General features: G+C 35.9%; 1 protein-coding gene across 1 annotated transcript in view; it reads right to left on the bottom strand.

Moving 5' to 3' along the window:
• LOC106071503 (mucin-2-like) overlaps positions 1-25,911 on the bottom strand; it is a 58,721-nt gene that overhangs the window by 19,757 nt on the left and 13,053 nt on the right. The window contains exons 5-13 of the mRNA XM_013231627.2: positions 25,500-25,644; positions 24,046-24,135; positions 18,400-18,551; positions 17,873-18,033; positions 17,165-17,315; positions 15,389-15,554; positions 14,943-15,092; positions 11,609-13,248; positions 10,604-10,693 (exon numbers count right to left, since the gene is read on the bottom strand). Coding sequence (XP_013087081.2) covers positions 10,604-10,693; positions 11,609-13,248; positions 14,943-15,092; positions 15,389-15,554; positions 17,165-17,315; positions 17,873-18,033; positions 18,400-18,551; positions 24,046-24,135; positions 25,500-25,644 — 2,745 coding nt within the window. The remainder of the gene's footprint in view (positions 1-10,603; positions 10,694-11,608; positions 13,249-14,942; positions 15,093-15,388; positions 15,555-17,164; positions 17,316-17,872; positions 18,034-18,399; positions 18,552-24,045; positions 24,136-25,499; positions 25,645-25,911) is intronic.

The following is a 25,911-nucleotide window of genomic DNA, read 5'->3' as shown; positions in this document are numbered from 1 at the left end:
CAGATGACCATAACATCATCACAATGTCTGAAAGGGGAAATTTACTTATTTATGGCAAAATGCGGAAAACACCATAGGTAAAACTTTGATTTTTACCAGCCGTTGTAGTTTTAAAACCTGTTTTACACAAACCACATCTGATATTATTAAAAGATTTTCTTTAAGCAACAATACAGTTCAAGGTTGCTTCGGTGGCATGAGTAATAAAATTAAAAGCTTCATATGTAATTCTTTGCAAACGAGATATAAATTTTTTGGGCTCAGCAGCGTCACAGGTTCTGACAGGATGTAGTGGTGTGTGCTGCAAACTGCATTATGGTCGCCGGCTCCTTATTTTTCCTCAAGTTAACCCACAAAACCTTTCCCGTGTTTGAGTTGCAAGACAGGAGAGTTTTGAATTCAGTTTTACTTCTGCTAGGTGGGTAGCCAGCCAAGACTAATGAGCCCTTCATGCGCGGACACAATATTTGAGTAACTCGTGAAACGTCAACAAATACACGAGAAACTGCTCTTTGCGAAAACTCTTACATTGATACTTAAGGCCATTGTGTTTGGAGATTGGTTCTGAATTTTATCAATAAAAAAGAGAGATCTCTAAAATCTCTAATATGTAGCTTTAAATTACTTTTTCACTTTTCAACTCTCTACAGATAGAAATAAGAAGGCGTTTTGGCTGAGCGGTAAAGTGCTTGGCTTCTGAACCGGGGGTCCCGAGTTTGAATCCTGTTGAAGACTTGGATTTTTAATTTCGGGATCTTTTGGGCGCCTCTGAGGCCACCATGCTCTAATGGGTACCTGACATTAGTTGGGGAAAGTAAAGGCTGTTGGTCGTTGTGCTGGCCACATGACACCCTCGATAATCGTAGGCCAGAGAAACAGATGACCTTTACATCCTCTGCTCTACAGACTACAAGGTCTGAGGGGAACTTTACTTTACTTTTTGTACAGATAGAAATTAGTTTTTAAAATGTTGAATTTGCAAAAATTTGAAAGTTAAGCAGGGAGTCTACCGATAACCAGAAAACATGGCAAGGGGTCTACGAGACAAAAAAGTTTGGGAACCACTGATCTATATGATACAGATGATACTTCAACAAAAAAAAAAGAGGATCATCATGATATCCTACGCCATGGGCGTAGCCAGGGGGGGGTTCTTGGGGTTCAAACCCCCCCCGAAATGAAATCCCCCCCCCCTGCGGGGGGGGGGGGGACGGAATTAAGTGACTGATTTTTGCTTTCATTTTGTTTATTTTAGGTGAGATTTTAATACTAAATCATCACTTACCACAGCACAGCCGAGGCAGTTTTGAGTTAAAAACCCTCTACCAGGGGGTTTTGAGTTTAAATCCCCCTACCAGGGGGTTTTGAGATTTTAAAAACCACTATCAGGGGGTTTTGAGATACAAATCCCTCTACCAGTGGGGCTTTGAGTTTAAAACCCCCTACAGGGGGTTTTGAATTTTAAACCCCCTACCAGAGGTTTTTGCAGTTAACTCCCCCTCTTCTATAAAACAAAAAAAAAATGCAAACAACAATCCCCAAATTCCAACAGCACAGTTGAGGAAGATTTTGATTTTAAAACCCCATCCAAAATTTACGATAACCACATCTTCAATATAAAAAAAGCAAATTACACACTAAAAATTCTATGAGCGTAGCCAAAGGGGTTTTGAGTTTAACCCCCCTCCCCCTTCCAGTTGGGGTTTGAAGCTAAAAAGTACCTCTTCAATATAAAAAAAAAGGACATTACACACTATAAAATCTATGAGCGTAGCCAAGGGGGTTTTGAGTTTAAATCCCCCTCCTCCAGATGGCTTTTTCTTTAAAGTTTAAAACCCCTCTAGATGGTTTTGAGTTTAAAATTCCCCTACAGAGCGTTTAGAGTAGAAAACCTCTCTCTTCAATATTATTTTAAAGCAAACTACAGTCACCAAATTCTATGATCGTAGCTAAATGGGGTTTTGAATTAAAAACAAAACAAAAAAAAAACCAGAGATTTTTTAGTTTAAAACCCCTCAACAGATGATTTGACGAAAAAACTTTCCTTTTCGATATAAAATCTAAAGCGAAATACAGGCATGTAATTCCAAGAGCGTAGTCAAGAAAGGTTACAAATTTCTACCAGTGGCTTGGGCTCCATTAATTAAGAGTGAATAGTCTTCTGCCGAAATTAAAAATCATTAAATGTGTCTCAACAAAGATGGCTAAGACAGATTTTAGGAGTCAGTCATAGAGATCGGGTCTAAATCAAAGAAATCATATGCCGAACTGGGAGTCGAATCCTTAGTAAGGTTGTGACAGAGCGTCGCATGAGGTTTTGCGGGACATGTTTTCCGACAAAATGAATTACGCAAAATAAGAGTTGCTGAAACAGCTTGCCGGAAAATGCGCCGAACGGCGCGAGAGGGTCTAAGTCAGTAAGAATAGCACATTAGGTTTTTGAAATAAAACTTTTTAATAGCAAGATAATACACTGTAGATACCTCAGAATATGCATTTGGTTGGCTTTCAATACCAGAAATAGTGCTCGGTGGTGGGGCTTCGCCCCGCGCTGGGGGAGCGCTGCGAACTCCCCCAGACCCCTTTGCTAGCAAGGGCGGGGAGTCTACAATAAACAATAAACGTCTTCCGAAAAGGTCAGAATGTAGTAAAGATTAATTATGTACACACACACACACACACATATATATATATATATATATATATATATATATATATATATATATATATATATATATATATATATATATATTCCCCCAGACCCCTTTGCTAGCAAGGGCGGGGAGTCTACAATAAACAATAAACGTCTTCCGAAAAGGTCAGAATGTAGTAAAGATTAATTATGTACACACACACACACACACACACACACACACACACATATATATATATATATATATATATATATATATATATATATATATATATATATATATATATATATATATATATATAAATTTTCCGCGGGGGGGGGGGGAGGGGGGAGGTCGGGGGGGGGGATCCCTCCCCAAAACCCTCCCCGAAAAAAAATCCTGGCTACGCCCATGTCCTACGCGTCATGCATTTAGTCATGCATATTAACCAATGACCTAAATTCTGCTAAGTCACTGGTTTTCCTGGCTAGTTCAGGCAACCCATTCCATGCTCTAATAGCACTAGGCAGGGAAGAAGGAGTATTTGTACAACTTTGTCCTAGCATATGAAGCAGATTACACACCTTTATCTTCGTGTCTTTCAGAGTATTTCATTAAATTTTGTATTTGAAGATTATGGTGTTTTATGTATAACTAGACATATGTTACCCGCGACCCGCGGGTCTTTTTTTGCGCATTACTGTCGATATAGTCACTGAGAGTGTTTTGTAAACAATTAAACGAAATAATAATGTAATAAGTAAAGCGAATGTGTCAATGTAAAAATAGTGTGAATGAAGCTATGAAATCAAAATAGCTAATAGGCTTAATTAAATCCATTTTTTTTTCAAATTAAAACATTTTCTTGTAGGCCTACATATATTTGATTAAAATTTGAGATGAATAGACTAAATTTTGTATGTTCATGTGTATAAAGTATAAAGTAGATCTTGAGGTAGACGTAGATCTAAATCTACACTAATCTAGAGTTCTGTGCTGCGCATGCGTGACCTTTTTTCATGAATGAATTTATATAGGCCTATCTCAACACGGCTACGCAGCTTTAGCGAACAGCGAACGAATGTATTAAAAATGCTTTAGAAAAACAAATTTGAATGTTAATTTGATTAAAATATCAAATAAATGGACAATAATTAGTATGTTTATGTGTTAAAGCATAAAACTATCTTTGCGAAAAGAAGTTTTATCATCTTAGAGTTCAGTAAGAGTTTTAGACCTAGGCCTAGGAATAGACTCAGACCTCAGGCCTCAGAAGAGAGATGTGTTATTATGTGTAACCATTTGGTAATGTCTAATGAAAGAATGTTCGCCAGGAAATCTGTAGATATCAGGAACTAATTTATGTAAAAAATGCTTTTGGATAATCTAGTGGATTGGATTTAGATGTATGTTAAACGTAGCTAATGATCCTTTCACGTTATTTCTGTTTCGCTACGAAAATAAAATTAGTTTTGAGAAAATGGGTTTACCCGAAGGAAGTCGATACATTCTTATCTATTAAAAACGAAAAGAGCGATAGCTTTGTTAAATGAATGGGATTATAAAGTAACAATAAAACGAAATAATTTTTAGTACGCGATTCATGAATGAATATAGATCTAGGCCTTTAACTCGGCTTCGCAGCTTTCGTAAACGAATGTAGCTTTAGAAAACCAAATTTGAATGTTTATTTGATCAAAATATGAAATGAATGGACTTTAATTAATATGTTTATGTGTTAAAGTATAAAACTATCTGTGCGAAGAGAAGTTTTATCATCTTAGAGTTGAATTACGCGCTCTTGGCAAGATGGCTGCTCCCTGTTTACTGTTATAAGAGATGAGTTAAATTTTTCGTTTTGTTGTATTAAAATCAAACCAAATTCATTAAAAAAGCTAATCAACTAATAAACTAATATCTTTAAATTATATATTTAACTTAATTCAGCATTTTTTTTCCACTAATTAATTCAAATTAACAACTCTTAGCTTAGCTCTTAGGACTAGATCTAGACCTAGTCAAGTCAGTCTAGTCTAGTTTTAGTGTTAGACTTAGACTTTAATTAAGGCTTTAGATCTACTAATCATCTACTAATACTACTAATAATAACTAATAGTAATATTCTATATAGTTAATTATACACGTAAATATATTGATCTAGAATTAGATCTAGGTCGTCTAGGTCCATATTTATTTTGAATTTAATAAACCATTTCATTTGATTTAATTGTCATTGTAAATTAGCTTTCAATTTAGATTTAGACATAAATTAGGCATTGTAAACCTTAAACTAGATTTAGACTAGACCCCTTTAAAAACTAAAATCAACAACAGTCATCATGAAATTGCTCTGGCTATTTATCCTAATAATTACTAAATACATACTAGCTGAACACAGAACCAGATCTACCTTAGTCAACACTAAACTTAAAAAAGAAACAACAGTCATAATCAATCATCACACCTTAGATCAAAGCAACTTAAAAAATAACCTAACATACACATCCATAACACTAAAGAAGATTACCCATCACAAATGGAAGTTCTCAATCAGACACAGCAGAAATAAATACCTATCACTGTTAATATTAATGGCAGGAGATGTAGAGTCAAATCCAGGGCCTAGATCTAAAGATAGATGCAACATCTGCAAAAAAGTATGCACCATGAAACAGAAAGCCATTCAATGTGACACCTGCGATGAATGGTACCATGCATCATGTCTCCATATGAATACACCTGTGTATTATGCCTTAGGCAACAAAGATGCATCATGGCACTGTGTACCATGTGGGTTACCTCAGTTTACATCAGGACTGTTTGATTCCTTTGATGCAGACACTTCTAACCCATACAACATCCTAAACACCATCCCAAACCAAACTCACCAACCACTGGCCAGATCCACTCCTGTTAAACCTAAATCTACTAAAATTAATACAACAGCCTCACTAAACAAACCTACTAAAGAAGTAACACCAAAATACCTTAAAACCTTAGTAATAAATTTTCAAAGCATTAGGAACAAAACAGCAGACTTAGAAATTTTATTAGAATGTGAGAAACCAGACATAATTGCAGGCACAGAAACTTGGCTACATCCTGAAATTTATAATGCAGAAATTTTCAATAGTAATTATGAAATTTTTAGAAAAGATAGGGCTGATAATCATGGAGGAGTTCTTTTAGCAATAAAAAACACTCTTATAGCAGAAGAAATTACCTTACCTAACTCAAAAAATATAGAATCAACATTTTGTAAAATAAATACCACCTCAACATCCCTAATAATAGGCAGCATTTACAGACCACCAAATTCTAGTTTAGAATACATGCAGGAACTATGTAATCAGATTACGACACTTAAAGAGACAAATAAAAATGCAGTTTTTTGGATTATGGGTGATTTCAACCTACCTGATATAAATTGGAAAACACTAACCATAGATAAACACCAAAACCTTAAGGACATAAATGAGCTTTTCATAGAAACTTTACACAACCTAAGTTTAGATCAAATCATTAAAAAGCCAACTAGATTAAACAACACATTAGATCTCTTCTTAACCAACAGACCTGGATTAGTAGTTGATTATGATATTATCCCTGGTCTATCAGACCATGAGATCATAAAAATATACAGTCAGATAAAAGCAGTAGCCAATACAAAACCCAAAAGAAAAATCTTACTCTGGAATAAATGTAACCTAACACAACTACACCAAGCTGCATTAAACTTTCAACAAACATTCTTATTAGAAAAAGACATTAACCAACCAGTCGATGACCTCTGGAATTTCATTAAAAACCATCTTAAAAGCATTATAGAAAATCATATACCAACTAAATACACATCAAACAAAATAAATAAATGCTGGTTTAATAATAGACTAAAGAAGCTTTGTAAACAGAAGGAAAACCTATATAGAAAATTTAAAGAAACTAATGCAGAAAGAGTTTACAAAAAGTATATAAAAATTAAACACTTAACCCAAAAAGTAAGCAGACAGCTGCAGAGTGAATACATAAACAATGTAATATCTAAAGACAACAACAAAAACCTATGGTCATACATTAAGTCTAAGAAAATGGAAACAACAGGCGTAGCGCCATTAAAAGATGAACATAACATAATACATAATGATAATGAAACTAAAGCAAACATTCTAAACAAATACTTTGCATCAGCATTCTCAGCCCCAGGAGACAAAGACATATTACTGAATTTGAACCAAGTAGACAACATAGAAGATATAGTAGTACAAGAAAATGGAATTCAAAAACTATTAGCCAACACCAAACCAAATAAAGCTTCTGGACCTGATGGTATTCCAGCTAGATTACTCAAAGAACTAAGTAATGAACTAGCCCCAGTGTTCAAAATACTCTTTCAGGCTTCACTTAACCAGGGCAGAGTACCAAAGGACTGGAAAGAAGCTAATGTCACCCCCCTATTTAAAAAAGGAGAAAAATCTGACCCAGGAAACTACAGGCCAGTATCACTTACCAGCATCACATGTAAAATCCTAGAACACATAATATGTAGCAACATCATAAACCACTTAGACAAACATAATGTCCTCACACCATACCAACATGGCTTTAGGAAATATAGATCATGTGAAACACAACTAATAGGACTAATTGATGATTTTTCAAAAGGTTTAGATAATAGTGAACAAATAGATGCTATCTTACTAGATTTTTCTAAGGCTTTTGACAAAGTTCACCACCATAGTTTGCTTAAAAAATTAAAATATTTCGGCATTAATGGTCCACTGCATCAGTGGATTAAAGACTTTCTGATAGGGAGAGAACAAACTGTAATAATAAATGGCTCTAAATCAACACCGATAACAGTAAACTCAGGTGTACCTCAAGGAACAGTCTTGGGTCCACTACTATTTTTAATTTACATAAATGATTTACCAAATTGCATTACTTCAGGAACAAAAGTCAGATTATTTGCAGACGATTGCATAATATATAGAACAATAAAAACAACACAAGACACAGATATTTTACAAAGAGAATTAGATGAATTACAGAAATGGGAATCAAATTGGAGCATGTCTTTCCACCCAGAAAAATGTCAGTTGTTAAGAGTAACAAAAAAACTAAAACAAATTAATTCCACTTATCTTATTCATGGCAAACCAGTAACACAAACTAAAAACGCAAAATACCTAGGTGTTATAATAAATGAAAAACTGTCATGGAATCCACATATTGATGAAACTACAAAAAAATCAAACAAAGCATTAGGATTTATTAAAAGAAATTTCTATAAATCAAATAAGAAAATAAAACTAAAATGTTATTTAACTTTGGTTAGGCCAATAATAGAATATGCATCCTCTGTTTGGGACCCCTCAACTCAAGAAAACATTAAGAAACTAGAACAGACACAAAATAGAGCAGTGCGATTCATAACAAACGAATATTCACATTTGACTAGAGTAACACCTTTAGTAAAATCACTAAATTTAGAAAGCCTTCAGGACAGAATGGGTTGCCTGAGCTAGCCAGGAAAACCAGTGACTTGGCAGAATTTAAGTCATTGGTTAATATGCATGACTAAATGCATAACGCGTAGGACGTAATCATCTTCTTTTTTGAAGTAACGTCTGTATTATATAAGATAAGAACATAAGAATTAGAGTTTTAGATCTAGGGATGGGATTATAAAGTAAACAATTAAACGAATTAATATTTAGTACGCGATTCATTACTGAATTGTCTAATGAAAGAATGTTCGTCAGGAAATCTGTAATCACAAATATAAGGAACTAATTAATGTAAAAAATGCTTTTGAAACACAAAATTGAAGGTTAATTTTATTATATAATGAAATCAATGGATCTTCTTTTGTCTTTTCATGTGTCAAAGTAAAAAACTATCTGCGCAAAGTGTATTTCTTAAAATTAGATCTAGGTCTAAATCCTTTCTATCTTTTCTCATGTCAACATTGTAGACATGGCCTAGATCCATAAAATACTACTATAGCTGTAATAGAGTCGGACAACTTTATTTTTTTTTGAGGGTCTTACATTTGTTTTAGGGCTACAATACATTCACTAAGGTCTAAGTTGGTACCCAAGGAACATTCCTGCCTAGTTTTATCAAGATTGGTAAAGCGGTTTTGATGTCTATAAGTAACATACATACATACATACATACATACCCCTCACATTCTACTTTATAATATAGACTAGACATATGTTACCCGCGACCCGCGGGTCTTTATTTGCGCATTACTGTCGATATAGTCACTGAGAGAGTTTTGTAAACAATTAAACGAAATAATAATGTAATAAGTAAAGCGAATGTGTCAATGTAAAAATAGCTAATAGGCTCAAATCCAATTTTTTAAAAAATTAAAACATTTGCTTTTGAATAATCTAGTGGATTGGATTTAGATGTATGTTAAACGTAGCTAATGATCCTTTCACGTTATTTCTCTTTCGCTACGTAAATAAAATTAGTTTTGCGAAAATGGTTTACCCGAAGTCGATACATTCTTATCTATTAAAAACGAAAAGAGCGATAGCTTTGTTAAATAAATGGGATTATAAAGTGAACAATTAAACGAAATAATTTTTAGTACGCGATTCATGAATGAATATAGATCTAGGCCTATCTCAACTCGGCTTCGCAGCTTTCATAGACGAATGTAGCTTTAGAAAACCAAATTTGAATGTTTATTTGATCAAAATATGAAATGAATGGACTTTAATTAATATGTTTATGTGTTAAAGTATTAGACTATCTGTGCGAAGAGAAGTTTTATCATCTTAGTGTTGAATTAGAGTTTTAGATCTAGGGATGGGATTATAAAGTAACAATAAAACGAAATAATTTTTAGTACGCGATTCATGAATGAATATAGATCTAGGCCTTTAACTCGGCTTCGCAGCTTTCGTAAACGAATGTAGCTTTAGAAAACCAAATTTGAATGTTTATTTGATCAAAATATGAAATGAATGGACTTTAATTAATATGTTTATGTGTTAAAGTATAAAACTATCTGTGCGAAGAGAAGTTTTATCATCTTAGAGTTGAATTAGAGTTTTAGAACTAGGGATGGGATTATAAAGTAAACAATTAAACGAAATAATTTTTAGTACGCGATTCATTACGGTATTGTCTAATGAAAGAATGTTCGTCAGGAAATCTGTAATCACAGATATAAGGAACTAATTAATGTAAAAAATGCTTTTGAAACACAAAATTGAAGATTAATTTTATTATATAATGAAATCAATGGATCTTCTTTTGTATTTTCATGTGTCAAAGTAAAAAACTATCTGCGCAAAGTGTATTTCTTAAAATTAGATCTAGGTCTAAATCCTTTCTATCTTTTCTCATGTCAACATTGTAGACGTGGCCTAGATCCATAAAATACTATAGCTGTAATAGAGTCGGACAACTTTATTTTTTTTTAGGGTCTTACGTTTGTTTTAGGGCTACAATACATTCACTAAGGTCTAAGTTGGTACCCAAGGAACATTCCTGCCTAGTTTTATCAAGATTGGTCAAGCGGTTTTGATGTCTATAAGTAACATACATACATACATACATACCCCTCACATTCTACTTTATAATATAGATTGCTACTTTAAGTCTTCTATCCTGAAGGCTTTCTAAATTTAGTGATTTTACTAAAGGTGTGTTACTCTAGTCATTGTGAATATTCGTTTGTTATGAATCTCACTACTCTATTTTGTGTCTGTTCCAGTTTCATGTTTTCTTGAGTTGAGGGGCCTCAAACAGAGGATGCATATTCTATTATTGGCCTAACCAAGGTTAAATAACATTTGAGTTTTATGTTCTTATTTGATTTATAGAAAATTTTTTTAATAAACCCTAATGCTTTGTTCGATAGTTTCATCAATATGGAGATTCCGTTTTCGACCTCGTTGAAGAGTATTGATTTAGACATAGACATATAGATCTAGTTAACGTTTTACCGTGACTGTTGGTCGTAACGTGTTACTGGTTTGTTTGTGACACCACAAGGCACCAGAAGTTAAAAATTTGACCTCTGCTGAGCAAGTTATCTGCAACAGAACAAAGATTATGTAGAAATAATTGTTTTAGATTTCCGTTTAGTTGTGTTGTAAAGGCTATGTAAGCTACTTTGTAGGATGAAACCCATTTCATAATTTTAATATAAAGAAATGTATTAAATTATATGATTTGAGATTTGAAATGTTTTTTTTTTTGTTTTCCAAGTTCATCTGAAAATGTTTGTATTGGCAGGGCAAAATATTTCATGATCACATATAGACCTATATAAATATATATACATATCTTTATTTATATTTACTTTTATGTTTATTTAAACTTGGTAAGGGGCTATTGTATAACACTTATAGTGCAATAATGTGTCCTTAAGAAAAAAGTTTAATGGGGCATTAACAATGGTTCACGAAATTTGAAACAGCCCTGTACTATTTAAAGGTTATATCAATCTCAATTTGTATGTACATTAGTAGGCCTATAGCTTTGAGTAATAGGCCTACATATGACTTAATATAAATAATAATGATCAGTGGCGTATCAAGGGATTTGACATTCAACATCATACTTAATAAATATACAAGTCTAATGTGTAGAATACTTGCAACATGGTTTCTAATTTACAGAACAACAAGTGGGCGCCCAGGGGTATTTTGAAATATGGACCCCTATCTCCCACCCTAGCTACGCCACTGCTAATGACATGATAATGATAAAAGTGTAAAATATAACTGTGATGTGTCATTGCTTTTCGCAACCAAGTTGGTTACTTAAAAGAATACACGTTATTTATTGTAATCTATTTGATTTTACAATTGTACCACACGCCTTCCACTAATATATCAATTAGTATGGTACTTACTGCGCTGTTCTGCAACTTATTCTATGCCGTAGAAATATACAAACATGTAATAAGATAACTTGCAACAAAAGAAAATATATACAATATTTACCACTTTGTTCAACAAATCAACCCCCGTTTCACTGGCTAAGATAGTAGCACTTCTGTCAGGCGCTTCGATAACTTTTATCACATTTACAGCTACCCCATTAATGTACCAAGTGAATTGAACCGTGACTCCAACAGGGGGCACAGTGGAGATTGAGCAGGACAGCAATCCTTGACCATTGCTGTTGACCGTAGTAGCTAGGGAGACTGAGTATGTAAACTCGGGACAAGGTGGAGTAGTTGTAGTTGTAGGCCGTGGAGCTGCAGTAGTTGTTGGTACTGTAGTAGTAGGTTGAGGTGCTGCAGTTGTTGGTGACGCAGTAGTAGGTTGAGGCGCTGCAGTTGTTGGTGCTGTAGTTGTTGGTTGAGGTGCTGCAGTTGTTGGTGCTGTAGTTGTTGGTTGAGGCGCTGCAGTTGTTGGTGCTGTAGTTGTTGGTTGAGGTGCTGCAGTTGTTGGTGCTGTCGTTGTTGGTTGAGGTGCTGCAGTTGTTGGTGCTGTAGTTGTTGATTGAGGTGCTGCAGTTGTTGGTGCTGTAGTAGTAGGTTGAGTTGCTGCAGTTGTTGGTGCTGTAGTAGTAGGTTGAGGTGCTGCAGTTGTTGGTGCTGTAGTAGTAGGTTGAGGTGCTGCAGTTGTTGGTGCTGTAGTTGTTGGTTGAGGTGCTGCAGTTGTTGGTGCTGCAGTTGTTGGTGCTGCAGTTGTTGGTTGAGGTGCTGCAGTTGTTGGTGCTGTAGTTGTTGGTTGAGGTGCTGCAGTTGTTGGTGCTGTAGTTGTAGGTTGAGGTGCTGCAGTTGTCGGTGATGCAGTAGTAGATTGAGGTGCTGCAGTTGTTGGTGATGCAGTTGTAGGTTGAGGCGCTGCAGTTGTTGGTGCTGTTGTTGTTGGTTGAGGTGCTGCAGTTGTTGGTGCTGTAGTAGTAGGTTCAGGCACTGCAGTTGTTGGTGCTGTAGTAGTAGGTTGAGGTGCTGCAGTTGTCGGTGATGCAGTAGTAGATTGAGGTGCTGCAGTTGTTGGTGATGCAGTTGTAGGTTGAGGCGCTGCAGTTGTTGGTGCTGTAGTAGTAGGTTGAGGTGCTGCAGTTGTTGGTGCTGTAGTAATTGGTTGAGGTGCTGCAGTTGTTGGTGCTGTAGTAGTAGGTTGAGGTGCTGCAGTTGTTGGTGCTGTAGTTGTTGGTTGAGGTGCTGCAGTTGTTGGTGCTGTAGTAGTAGGTTGAGGTGCTGCAGTTGTTGGTGCTGTAGTTGTTGGTTTAGGCGCTGCAGTTGTTGGTTCTTGAGTTGTAGATTGAGGCGCTGCAGTTGTTGGGGCTTGAGTTGTAGGTTGAGGTGCTGCAGTTGTTGGGGCTTGAGTTGTAGGTTGAGGTGCTGCAGTTGTTGTAGTTGTAGGTTGAGGAGCTGCAGTTGTTGGTCCTTGAGTTGTAGGTTGAGGTGCTGCAGTTGTTGGTTTTTGAGTTGTATGTTGAGGAGCTGCAGTTGTTGGTGCTTGAGTAGTAGGTTGAGGTGCTGCAGTTGTTGGGGCTTGAGTAGTTGCAGTTGAAGTCCTACTTGTGGAAGACGATATTGTACTAATTGGTGGCCCTTGTGTGGGTGTTGTATCGATTTCTTCTGTAATTATTGGTTCGGTGTATTCAGGCCATGTAGAACAGGAGTCTGTGAAAAAAAGTACAGCAATAGGTTTAAGCTAGGCGAATAGGGCGAAGTTCAACTTCTTTTTATGTTGTTTTGAATAAATAAGTATATGTAACGTACCTAATTTATTCTTTAATAATATCTAAGACTTGTCTTCGAGTCCAAAAAGAAGAAAAAAGATTAGTACCTACATTATGATTTAATGCAGACAATGTCTTTGCGGGTCGATTTTTAGCAATTCATTTACTGCTATAGTAGTATTTGACGGTAAGTATTTTAATCTATGACGATATAATATAGTAAATAAGATCTATCTCTAATGCTTGAAAAAAATTTTCTTCAAAATTTTATAGAAAAATGGAAACAGTAAGAACATTTTAGGATCGTTACTTTTTACCATAGAACAATTTTATGATCAATTTATTCGATTTTGAAAAAATCCTAATACTATTATCTGCTGCACCATGGGAAAGGTTTATGACATTGAAGGCTTGTTCTGGAGGACCTTACCTTCTTTTTACAAAGCCTTAATGAAAATTTTATTTTTCAAGACTTGACTTCGCAAAAGCATATCATTCACTTATTGAAGTAATACACCCTGAGGGTATATATATACTCAATATTTATTATAGTCATGAATTTAAATCTCTTATTGGCCATTCAGTTTCTTAACATTCTCTAGGAAAACTTGGATTTTCTGCATTGCATTTTCCAGACTATCTTGTCCCCCTTAACATCAATGCTTCTAAAGATGATTGAGCCCACTGGAAAACAAATCAGAAACTTTATTGTGCCTCAACATTTTTAGATATTATGCTAAATGCTTTTATTTTTTTCTTATCTGCTGATATGGTTCATAAAAAATGCTGCAATCGCAGAAGTTCATTAAACCGTCATCATGTGAAGAAGCTGCTTCAGTCTCATTCAAATGAAATGGTTCTACTTTATGCAGGAAGCCAAAAAATGAAGAGATATCATAAACGTTTCTTTGATGATCAAGTGAACTAACAAAATAAGCAATTACTGAAAGATACATTTTAGCTTGAACTTTACACTTACCAAATATATATATGGTGAATAGGGTGCATACAATTGTGCTCTGCGAGACTTTTATTTGTTCACTAACTAACGAAGCATAGTCATAGTTTTCAGTTACCTTCAATTATTTTCCTCATGATCATTTTTGTAAATGGCTAAAGGTTTCACAAACTTTATCAGAGCCAATATGTATAGATGCTTATTAAAAGTAGTTAGATGTAGGCCTATATATGTTGTTTAGAATGCTTATAGTGCACAGCTATGAGAATATTTTTTTTTCAGAAATAGATTTTTTTTTCATGTTTAGGAATTAGATCATTAAAATAAATACATTAATATAGACATTTCTTTTCCGTCAAAAAAAAAGAAATAATTTAGACTTAGTTTTTGACAAAAACTTTTACTTAAATTTTTTTTTTTTTGGTCAAAAGAAAATGGTTTCCAAGGGCTATAACTCATTTTGTTTATGCTTATATTTAATTTTTAGAGTTCGTAACCCTTTTTCCTTTTTGTTTATGGGTTTCAGCCTCCTCCACTACTCTGCACTGAAACCTGGCCCTGTGTACCACGTGACTGGTATAAAACTTAAGAAAGTGATGTAGAAACGAGCTCTATTTGTTGGGACAATTTGAATAACAATTATATGAAATATTGAGTCCTTACAATAATGAAATTACCTTGTGGTATACAACCAAAGTTACAATCTGTTCCAGGTGTGGAGGTTGGAAAGAGAACAGTGGTTGGTAGCCTTGACGTTGATGTTATAAGAGGTGTGGTTGTAGGTGGACGTGTGGTACTGGTTCTGGTGGTTGTAGATCCGAAGTTGCCTAGAAAAAGACAGTGATATCTAGAGACAATCCAGATTATATATATATATATATATATACATATATATATATATATATATATATATATATATAATATTATATTATATATATAATAAGATAAGATAAGAAAATTTTTATTGGTCCAATCAAATGGAAATTCATTTAGACTACAAAACTACTGTACAATGACAATATAGATACAAATACGAACACCATTCACACACGAAACACATACACACTCACAATCAGCGCTTTATGAATTAGACTTCTATGTATACAAAACAAGATAGACTTACATTGGCAAGATACAATGCTTTGGTTTATAAGAATGAAGATGTGGACCAGCCAGATCTTAATGCTGCTGACAATACATTGTACAGTGTTGCCACCAATAATCAAACTGTTTGTAATTGCCGACGTCACACTATGACTTAATGGAAACAATGCCTCCGCTACAAGAACCTGGCAATCAGAATAGATATGTTTCACAATTCGCTTACATTTTTCCTTTTTCTTTTTAGAAAATAATTCTTTATCCTACAAGATTTATTTTCAAGAGACAGGGTTGTTGTTTTTTTTCGACTAGAAAACGTAGTAGAAACAATTATTTGAGTTGTCTTTGCTTGATCGTTTTTTCAAAATTTAAAAGCTTATTTTTCGTCTTGGCTTTCTTGCTAACAGGGTAGCTTTGGTTTTGATACGCATAGCAAACGTATCACAGAAGTAGTCTTGTTGCCTTCGATATGACACTAATGGTAGTTGTTTGTCTATTGTTGTGTAATCTATAGCCTACTTCTTTTTTCAACACAACTTAATCTTTAGAGACATGGTCTTTTATAAGACAAAGCAAAATAATAATAATAATACGTGTCTTCATCAATGCATCGGTAGAAAGTGCGAGAAGTGAAACAGCATTTATAGAAATGTACACCATAGAGAATCGATTTTTTAAAAGAATAAACGGACCCTGGTATTAGCCTACCATATAAACATCTACGTTTTTTTAATATATTTTTTTTGCTTTGTTTCGGTATATATAATTTTGGTTTAAATGAATCAAAATGTCATAAACGTTACACTTTACATCGCCTGCAAAACGTTAAACGTAAATGTTTTTTAAAATTGTGATGTGCGCCCTCCCCCCCCCCCCAACGGGGTTCAATGTTATCCAGAGTGATGGGCATCTTTCTGTAGACATCCTATTCATAAGCGCAAATTGAGTTTGCCCAAGTCAAGACCATTCGTTGAGCACGATTGGCTGAACACGACGATGATTTTAAATTTTAACAAACAATAATAGTCTACTGCTTTGAATAACTCTCATCTTTCAGTATTTAACATGCATTCTTCTTATTAGGGGAAGTATTGCATTGTAAACACCGGATAAATGCATTTCTGAAGCTCAAAATGCAGCCAAATGCTCTAAGACTAAGACTAAGACTAAGACTGCTTTATTGATCCTTACGGAAATTTGTTGTGATTACAAGGACTCGTTTCTCATATAAAGACAACACAACAGAAACATACACATAAATACAACAGACACAACGTAAAGAGTTCATTCAGCGACTACACACAGGTATCTTGGTGCATTCCATGTTCCCTGATCAATGAGTGGCGGTGATAGAGTCTGACCAAGTGAGGTACGAACGAGTTTTTGTACCGCTCTGCCCCGGTGTTTTTCTTACTACAAAGATTTGGTGGTATTTTTTTCTAGGGGCTCATATGTGAAGGGGTCTTTGTAATCTCTTTCGCAAGCCATTTTAATATATATATATTGATAGATTGATTCAGATAGATTGAGTGATGATTGATTTATATAGATTGATTTATATATATTGATTGATTGAGATTGATTGATTGATGATTGAATGAGATAGATGGATAGATATAAAACAGATTGATTGATATAGATAGTTTGATGGATTGATATTGATTGATTGATTGATTGATATAGATAGATAGACAGATTGATTGATTTTATTTACATTTAAGTCTATAATTCTCATCTATAATTTGTTGACACAATTAAAATAGTACCTACATGATATAGAATATAGTTGTAACTTTACCTCATCTACTATCAGCTGTAAATTTTGTTGAACACTCCATGAGACATAGATTGTTGTAAATTTGTTGTACCACGAAAGTATCTGTGTATGTGACAGAGAGATGTACCAGGAGAGTGTTGATGTACTCACTACCACGTGAATCTGCCCAAATCTGAAATACATGCAATTGTATCATTAGTTAGTGTGAAACTGTAAATTGAATTTTTTCTTTCAATGACAAACAACACAATTAATATCATTATGGAAAATAATTACAAGTTAAAGCAACATGATCTATTTGAAATTTATTGACAATTGCTTCATCAAAAATTAAGATTTAAATTGGTTTAAACCTGCTAGGTAGTCTATTATGGCTGAGAAGCGTGGGCCCTCAACGTGGCGCCCTTGTGGAAACGATCGACGATTCGGCCATTGGGAAGCAAAATAAGACCCCCAATAACTTTGTTCATTGCATTATTGAGAATGCTAAGAGTCCGAGCTGTCATGTCATGACAGGCTTAAAACAAAAGCTTAAGAAGCTAAGCAGCCAAATGTTGGCTAGATGGAGACGAAAGAGAAGGAAGAAGTATTCAGTCTCTAATTACATTTGGCTCATTATAAGAACGATGTGGTCCCATGGCATTTAACAATTAAAAATATAGAGTTTAAGATCATGCGAAATTATTAATTGTCTTGTAGCCTACATAACAACAATAAATGGTACATTACCTGTAAATAAATGTGATACCGGGCTGATCAGGCTTGTCCCCACCACTTGTAAATAGGATACTCCCTTCCACTAGAGTAGTTATTTTTATAACCAAACTTATGGTGAACCCTGCTTGGCAATTAGTTGGGTTAGTCAGGCATTTAATGCTTGAATCTGTAATCTAAGGAAAGTTGTGAAAGCTATTGGTACATAATTTATTATTGTTGCAGAAACAATCAAATAAACATTAGAGAATATATCTTTAAAAATGTCTTAAAATATGAATTTTTGAAAAGAACAAGAGAAGGCGTTCTATTGATATCTTATCTTATCTGGTATATTACATAAGTTACTTTTAAAAAAAAAAGATAATTACATCGTATGCCTGATAAATAAATTTAAAGTTTAATATAAAGTTTGTTATTTCTAAATTAGTAAATACCACACACACACACACACTTAAAGTTGTGTATCTTACTCACAAACTTTTATTGAATTTCTGCTTACTCCTTATCTATATAAACTGAAAGCCTGTATATTCACTTACCTGTATAAACTGACTGCTAGTTTCTAAATGTATGCCACTGCTGTTAGTATTTGGTTGACCAACGAGAGACAAGTTGAACCCGTTAGAAATAACGAAGTCTTGAGTGAAGTCTATTAAACTCCAATTAGCATTAGGGACTGGGGGTAAAGTTACTGTAAGAACGACAAAAAATTAAACTCAATTATCTATGCAAATCTCAATCCTTAATATTGTTACGAATCTCACTATCCAGGCTCTCTGCAAACTGCACCATACACCAACTTAAAGAACTTGACAACTCAGGGCTCCAAAGTAACGTAACACTTTAATAGTTGAATAAATAACAGCCAATACTGTACAATTGGCAGCACGTACACTGTAAAAATATCTCTCCGATAACACCGTTCCGCCGTATCAACTCTTGCGCTGGCCTCTCCGTCTCGTTCCGGGCTTGCACACACTAGGCTCGTTGTGTCGGACTCGATCACAGACCAAGATCAAGACGCCGGTCGTCTCAACTGTACTTGACAGTACTCCGCACTGAACCGTCGTAATGCTCCGTGCAGAACCACACCGTTGAACTGTGCTGTAGTTGACCGTGTTCAGAGCCCCTGTCGTGAACCTTCTGTCGTGAACCTCCGTTCTTTATAAAGGAACCCTATCAGTGGCGTAGCTAGAGTATATGATGCCTGGTGCGGTACCTCATCTTGATGCCCCCCCCCCCCCAAAAAAAAACACAAAACAACTAACTAATTAATAACATTGCAAAACCTTACTTTTTTTTCAAAATAATATGTAGGCCTATTCATTAATCAAATATTGTTAATTCTTTCATGACCTTAATGACCTTTCATGACCGCAGCATTATCATAGCCTTTGTGTCGATGAAGTCAACAAAAGACTCAGGAACCTGCACCCTGTCATTCTCCATGACAACATACCGTAAAATTTGGGAAATTTGATCCAGCTCTGAGATGTCAGGTGTACTGTCAAAAATAATAGAGAAATATTTGGCTTGTTTTACTTGCTGTATGATTTGTTTTTTTAGCGTGATCCCCCAATATTGTGATAAATTCATTTTGTATTTGTGGAGACATGTATATATTCGATATGGAACAAAGCTTAGTTCGAAGCACATGCTCCCTCAAGAGTGGATCGTACTTTGATAGTAATTTTACTAACTCTCCAGGTTTTCGTCTCTTGTATAATCAAATCTTGGGCCTTGTTGTCAATATTGTTCCCTACTCTCAGGCAAACTTCAAGTTCCCTCCAAGCAAGCGATGACTGAATGTGAGCTCTGCTGGTCTCATGTTTTTCTATTTTCGGGGATAACCTCCACCACTCATTGAATCCATCTTTGGATTTAAATGAAGATTTGGTACTTGATCTTGTTGAAAAGAGCATGCAGGGGAAGCAAAATAATAATATTTTTTTTTGGCGAATACAACATCCACTTTCTAAGAACTTTCTCGCCGTTTGACATTTGCCGGAAAAACCAAGCCTTTGAAAGCTTTCTAGCCTTTCCTTTTGCTGATTCTTGATGTCTATACGCCTCTCTGAATTGACTGTCCATACGCTGAACTGTTTCAGATCCTTGAGTGAAAAGGTGTATGCGAATCATGGGCGTAGCCAGGGGGGGTTCTTGGGGTTCAAACCCCCCCCCGAAATGAAATCCCCCCCCTGCGGGGGGGGGGACGGAATTAAGTGACTGATTTTTGCTTTCATTTTGTTTATTTTAGGTGAGATTTTAATACTAAATCATCACTTACCACAGCACAGCCGAGGCAGTTTTGAGTTAAAAACCCTCTACCAGGGGGTTTTGAGTTTAAATCCCCCTACCAGGGGGTTTTGAGATTTTAAAAACCACTATCAGGGGGTTTTGAGATACAAATCCCTCTACCAGTGGGGCTTTGAGTTTAAAACCCCCTACAGGGGGTTTTGAATTTTAAACCCCCTACCAGAGGTTTTTGCAGTTAACTCCCCCTCTTCTATAAAACAAAAAAAAAATGCAAACAACAATCCCCAAATTCCAACAGCACAGTTGAGGAAGATTTTGATTTTAAAACCCCATCCAAAATTTACGATAACCACATCTTCAATATAAAAAAAGCAAATTACACACTAAAAATTCTATGAGCGTAGCCAAAGGGGTTTTGAGTTTAACCCCCCTCCCCCTTCCAGTTGGGGTTTGAAGCTAAAAAGTACCTCTTCAATATAAAAAAAAAGGACATTACACACTATAAAATCTATGAGCGTAGCCAAGGGGGTTTTGAGTTTAAATCCCCCTCCTCCAGATGGCTTTTTCTTTAAAGTTTAAAACCCCTCTAGATGGTTTTGAGTTAAAAATTCCCCTACAGAGCGTTTAGAGTAGAAAACCTCTCTCTTCAATATTATTTTAAAGCAAACTACAGTCACCAAATTCTATGATCGTAGCTAAATGGGGTTTTGAATTAAAAACAAAACAAAAAAAAAACCCAGAGATTTTTTAGTTTAAAACCCCTCAACAGATGATTTGACGAAAAAACTTTCCTTTTCGATATAAAATCTAAAGCGAAATACAGGCATGTAATTCCAAGAGCGTAGTCAAGAAAGGTTACAAATTTCTACCAGTGGCTTGGGCTCCATTAATTAAGAGTGAATAGTCTTCTGCCGAAATTAAAAATCATTAAATGTGTCTCAACAAAGATGGCTAAGACAGATTTTAGGAGTCAGTCATAGAGATCGGGTCTAAATCAAAGAAATCATATGCCGAACTGGGAGTCGAATCCTTAGTAAGGTTGTGACAGAGCGTCGCATGAGGTTTTGCGGGACATGTTTTCCGACAAAATGAATTACGCAAAATAAGAGTTGCTGAAACAGCTTGCCGGAAAATGCGCCGAACGGCGCGAGAGGGTCTAAGTCAGTAAGAATAGCACATTAGGTTTTTGAAATAAAACTTTTTAATAGCAAGATAATACACTGTAGATACCTCAGAATATGCATTTGGTTGGCTTTCAATACCAGAAATAGTGCTCGGTGGTGGGGCTTCGCCCCGCGCTGGGGGAGCGCTGCGAACTCCCCCAGACCCCTTTGCTAGCAAGGGCGGGGAGTCTACAATAAACAATAAACGTCTTCCGAAAAGGTCAGAATGTAGTAAAGATTAATTATGTACACACACACACACACACATATATATATATATATATATATATATATATATATATATATATATATATATATATATATATATATATATATATATATATATATTCCCCCAGACCCCTTTGCTAGCAAGGGCGGGGAGTCTACAATAAACAATAAACGTCTTCCGAAAAGGTCAGAATGTAGTAAAGATTAATTATGTACACACACACACACACACACACACACACACACACACACACACACACACACACACATATATATATATATAAATTTTCCGCGGGGGGGGGGGGGGGGGAGGGGGGAGGTCGGGGGGGGGGGATCCCTCCCCAAAACCCTCCCCGAAAAAAAATCCTGGCTACGCCCATGATGCGAATATTATCTGTGATGACATCAGGCCAATCTCCAATGTCGTTCAGTCTAGAGTTTATTATCCTGCTTTCTGTATTGTTTACACTGTCTGATGTTTCAGCTTCTTCAGTATGAATTTTTGAGGACATGCTTGTGTGCTGTCCTTTAATCTCTAGAACCTGCGGTATTGAAGTATTTTCTTCTTTTCACGATGTCGGCCTCATCCTTTTTTTCTGAATTCAATGATAACCGTCTCATCTTGCTTTGTTGCTTTTAATTGTTCAGTTAATTCATACCCATTAACAGCTCGCCTATAGTCGGTGGACTCTGGCAATGATGTGACTTGAAATTGTCTCGATGCTTCTTTAGACTTAAGAAATTTAAGAAACGCACCTCACTGCGGTCAAAGAAACTGCTTTATGCGGATGACATTGTCCTCTGGTCAACCGGCAAGAAAGCCGACCAAATACAGGCGGCATTACAAGCAGACCTCCAAACCATCTCCTCGTATTGCGACAAATGACAGATTCAGATAAACATTGCCAAAACGACCTGGTCCCTGTTCAGCCTATGGATCGACATTCTTAAGGCTCCATTCGAGCTTCAACTTAGTGGGCTGCGACTCCAACGTGAAAACACGCCAAAATATCTAGGGGTGACCCTGGATAGAAAGTTGTCAATGCTCCAGCACGTCCAGGAAGTTGAAAGAAAAGCCTCGGAGAAGTTAGTGTTACTAAGAAAGCTGGCCAGCACAAAGTGGGGTGCCAAAGGTTACATGCTACGCACATTGTACTTAGGGGCAGTCAGATCACACATTGAGTACAGCTCAAGTATATGCTAGTAAAACTGCCCTCGAATCACTCGACCGAGTACAATCACAGGCACTAAGGTTCATTTGTGGCACCTTTCGGACAAGCCCAACAAACGCTGCTGAAATCTTAACAAACGAGGCCCCTTTACATTTAAAGAGGGAGAGGGCGGTACTTACAGCCTATGAGCGCTATAAAAGGGGCGACAACATGTACCGTGTGTCCGAAATAAATCTAGTAAATTAGAGTCAAACTGTTCTATAGCTTACATTGTATGGAAGAAATAGTCAAGGAGATGAAACAAAATAGCGACATGACTAGTTTATAAATCGTTAGTTCATGTTTAAAATACAGTAGTTTAAGTTTGTTCGTGTCCATACAATTAGTCGTTTTTACTGAAAAGCTCACGGAAATAGGAAATTAATACACACTGGGGGAATCTTGGTGCCCCTCTCCACTTGGTGCCCTGTGCGGCCCGCACCACCCGCACATTGGTAGCTACGCCACTGGTCCCTATTGGCCTTCTAGAACCGGACGGAACATCGCTCGACGTTTCTAGCTTCGTCACATGACTACATCTGTCGTGACGCTCCTGAGCTCTGTTCACGACGCCGATTCTTCCCGAACCGTCCTGTTCACACTCGTTTCGGCTGACCGTCGTAACTCGTCACGGTTGACCGCTCGTCTAACGCTGGCCTGGGGCGATTTGCGTCGGCTGACTATACTCACACCACTACCCCTCTCTGTGCCACCACCAGGTTTATAACAATATACTCAATAAAATTTTTTAATATTTAAATAATACATTAAAATGCTTCTTATAAATATCATTAAATTATATAAAATACAGACATTACTTAAAAAAAAAAGATAATTACATCCTATGCGTGTCCCTAGGTCAATTTAGTGATGCATCTTAATCAATGACTTGAATTCTGCCAAATTATTTGTTTTTTCCTGGCTGACTCAAGTAAGAACAAAATCAAAAAGGATTTATTAAAGTTCCCATCTCAGTCTATTGGGGGCAGCGTATGTCAAAACTATTATGTTTATTTAGAACAAACCATTCCACGTTCCTGTAATTTTAACATTATTTGCAAGTTATTTCCGTTAAACGTCTACTAGCTTTTTTTTTTATAACGTTTGTTGACATTATCTTAAGCAGACAAACACATCATCATAATCTACGCTTATCTATATAAACAGTACAGTAAGATTATTTTCGAATGGCAAAAAATTTTTGGGACTAGTAATAAATTGGCTAGCAACCAATTTTTTTTTTTTTTGGTTGAAGAAAAAAAAGTATATTTTTCTTGTTGATAAGTAAATTCCAATATTGTTATAACATAAACGTGTTGTACATTACCCTTCTCAGTTGTTGTAATCAATGTTGTGGTAGTTGTTACCGTCGTCGTAGTTGTTAGTGGTGGAGGTGTTGCTGGTGTTGCTTGTGCTGCTGATAGTAAAAAAAAAATGCCTTTGTATGAAAATAGGGTTACCAAAAAAATCTAGCAATATATTTGAAATGCAAAATATAAATTCATTATGTTTTTCAGATCATTTGTTGACTATTTTAATTAAGGATACATATAACATATGTTATGGAATGACGTCACAAATCTAAAGGCTTGGAAACAAATTATGACGTAATTTTAAAGTATTATTATTGATTAAGTCAAAAATAGATCATTAAAAATGTTTTAATAATAATACTCATATGTAAATAATGCGTTGGGGCTAGCGTATTTTTTTTATCAAATGTTAAATTAATTTTTGAATAATATAGACCTTTACAAAATGAATAATTTCTGCTACTTAAAATAATATTTTTACACGCATTAGCGTGTAGGCAGGACACAAGGTCAAGGCTAGCCTCGAGAACGTGACGTCACATGATCCATGAGCGTGAGATAGCTAAGGTCACAAAAAAAAAAAACGCGCGTATAGCGTTATTGAGGTTTCGGGGACGAGATTATAAGGAAGGTAGTTAAAGTTTTATGGTCAAGGTCAGGGTCAGTTGGAGTTAGATTTTCTTTTAATGACAGGCCTGTCCATTTTTTGTTGTCTTCTCATCGCTTTCTCTGTCTGCCTCTTCTTTTTTCTGGTTCTGTTCCCTCAAGGAAGGTCTTTGAGAGCCCTGAGGACCTTGTAATGTGGCCATAGAGTTTAAGTTTGCATTTTTTGACACTTGTTAGCTAGTCATCGTGAGGTCCAATCGCTGTATTAATCCTGTTTCTAATCTCTTCATTTTTGAGTTCTTTGTAAGTGATACCTAGGATCTTTTTGTAGCATCTCAATTCCATTGCTAGGATCCTCCTCTCTAGCAGCAAAGTCACGTCCAAGCCTCGCAATCATATAAGTATATGGCCATGAACAGGGAGAGCGTCAGTGGTTTTATTGTCGAGGGATATGTCCTTGTCTTTCCAGATTGTTTTGAGCTTTGCGAGTGCTGGTGTGGACTGTGCAAATCTGGCCTGTAGTTTTGTTCCTTCATCTGAGACAATAGATCCAAGGTATTTAAAACTACTTACACTTGTCAGCTTTTTGCCAATTATACTGATGTTCCTTTGAAAGCACTGTTGGCTATTGGTCATAATTTGTGTTTTTTCGGCATTCATTTTCATACCATATGCTGCAGAAGTCTTGTCGATGTGCATCACCAAGTCAGTTAATGTCTTCTTCTATCCCTGCTAGACCTTCTATGTCGTCCGTTACAGATGGGGTTGTAAACATCTCACAAATGCTAAACAACATAGAACTTTATACCTAACAGACATATTAGATTTATCCACTAGACTTCGGCTATTTTTTTTTACTTACTAATGACATAGCATTCTAGAAGTTCGAGTCGGAAGCAAGCTTGTTTTTCCCATTCTTTCGGCTCTATGGTGATGTGTTTTACTATAAGAGGATAGAACGTAAGTGTTGTTTCATGTACACTTGTATTGGCGATTCCCTCCGCAATCTGAAAGAAGGAAAGTAAATATTGCACACAACTGTGCAAGTCATGCGAAGACATGTAAAACATTAATTTGTCTACTTTTCTTTAACTCATACTTAAGGTTATGCTGACCATGGGCGTAGCCAGGATTTTTTTTCGGGGAGGGTTTTGGGGAGGGATCCCCCCCCCGACCTCCCCCCTCCCCCCCCCCCCCCCGCGGAAAATTTATATATATATATATATATATATATATATATATATATATATATATATATATATATGTGTGTGTGT

This window comes from Biomphalaria glabrata, chromosome 1, assembly GCF_947242115.1.
Source record: "Biomphalaria glabrata chromosome 1, xgBioGlab47.1, whole genome shotgun sequence".
In the NCBI taxonomy this organism is placed as follows: Eukaryota; Metazoa; Mollusca; class Gastropoda; family Planorbidae; genus Biomphalaria; species Biomphalaria glabrata.
The sequence above is the reverse complement of the archived record's forward strand: the minus strand, read 5'-3'. Positions and strand labels throughout refer to the sequence as shown.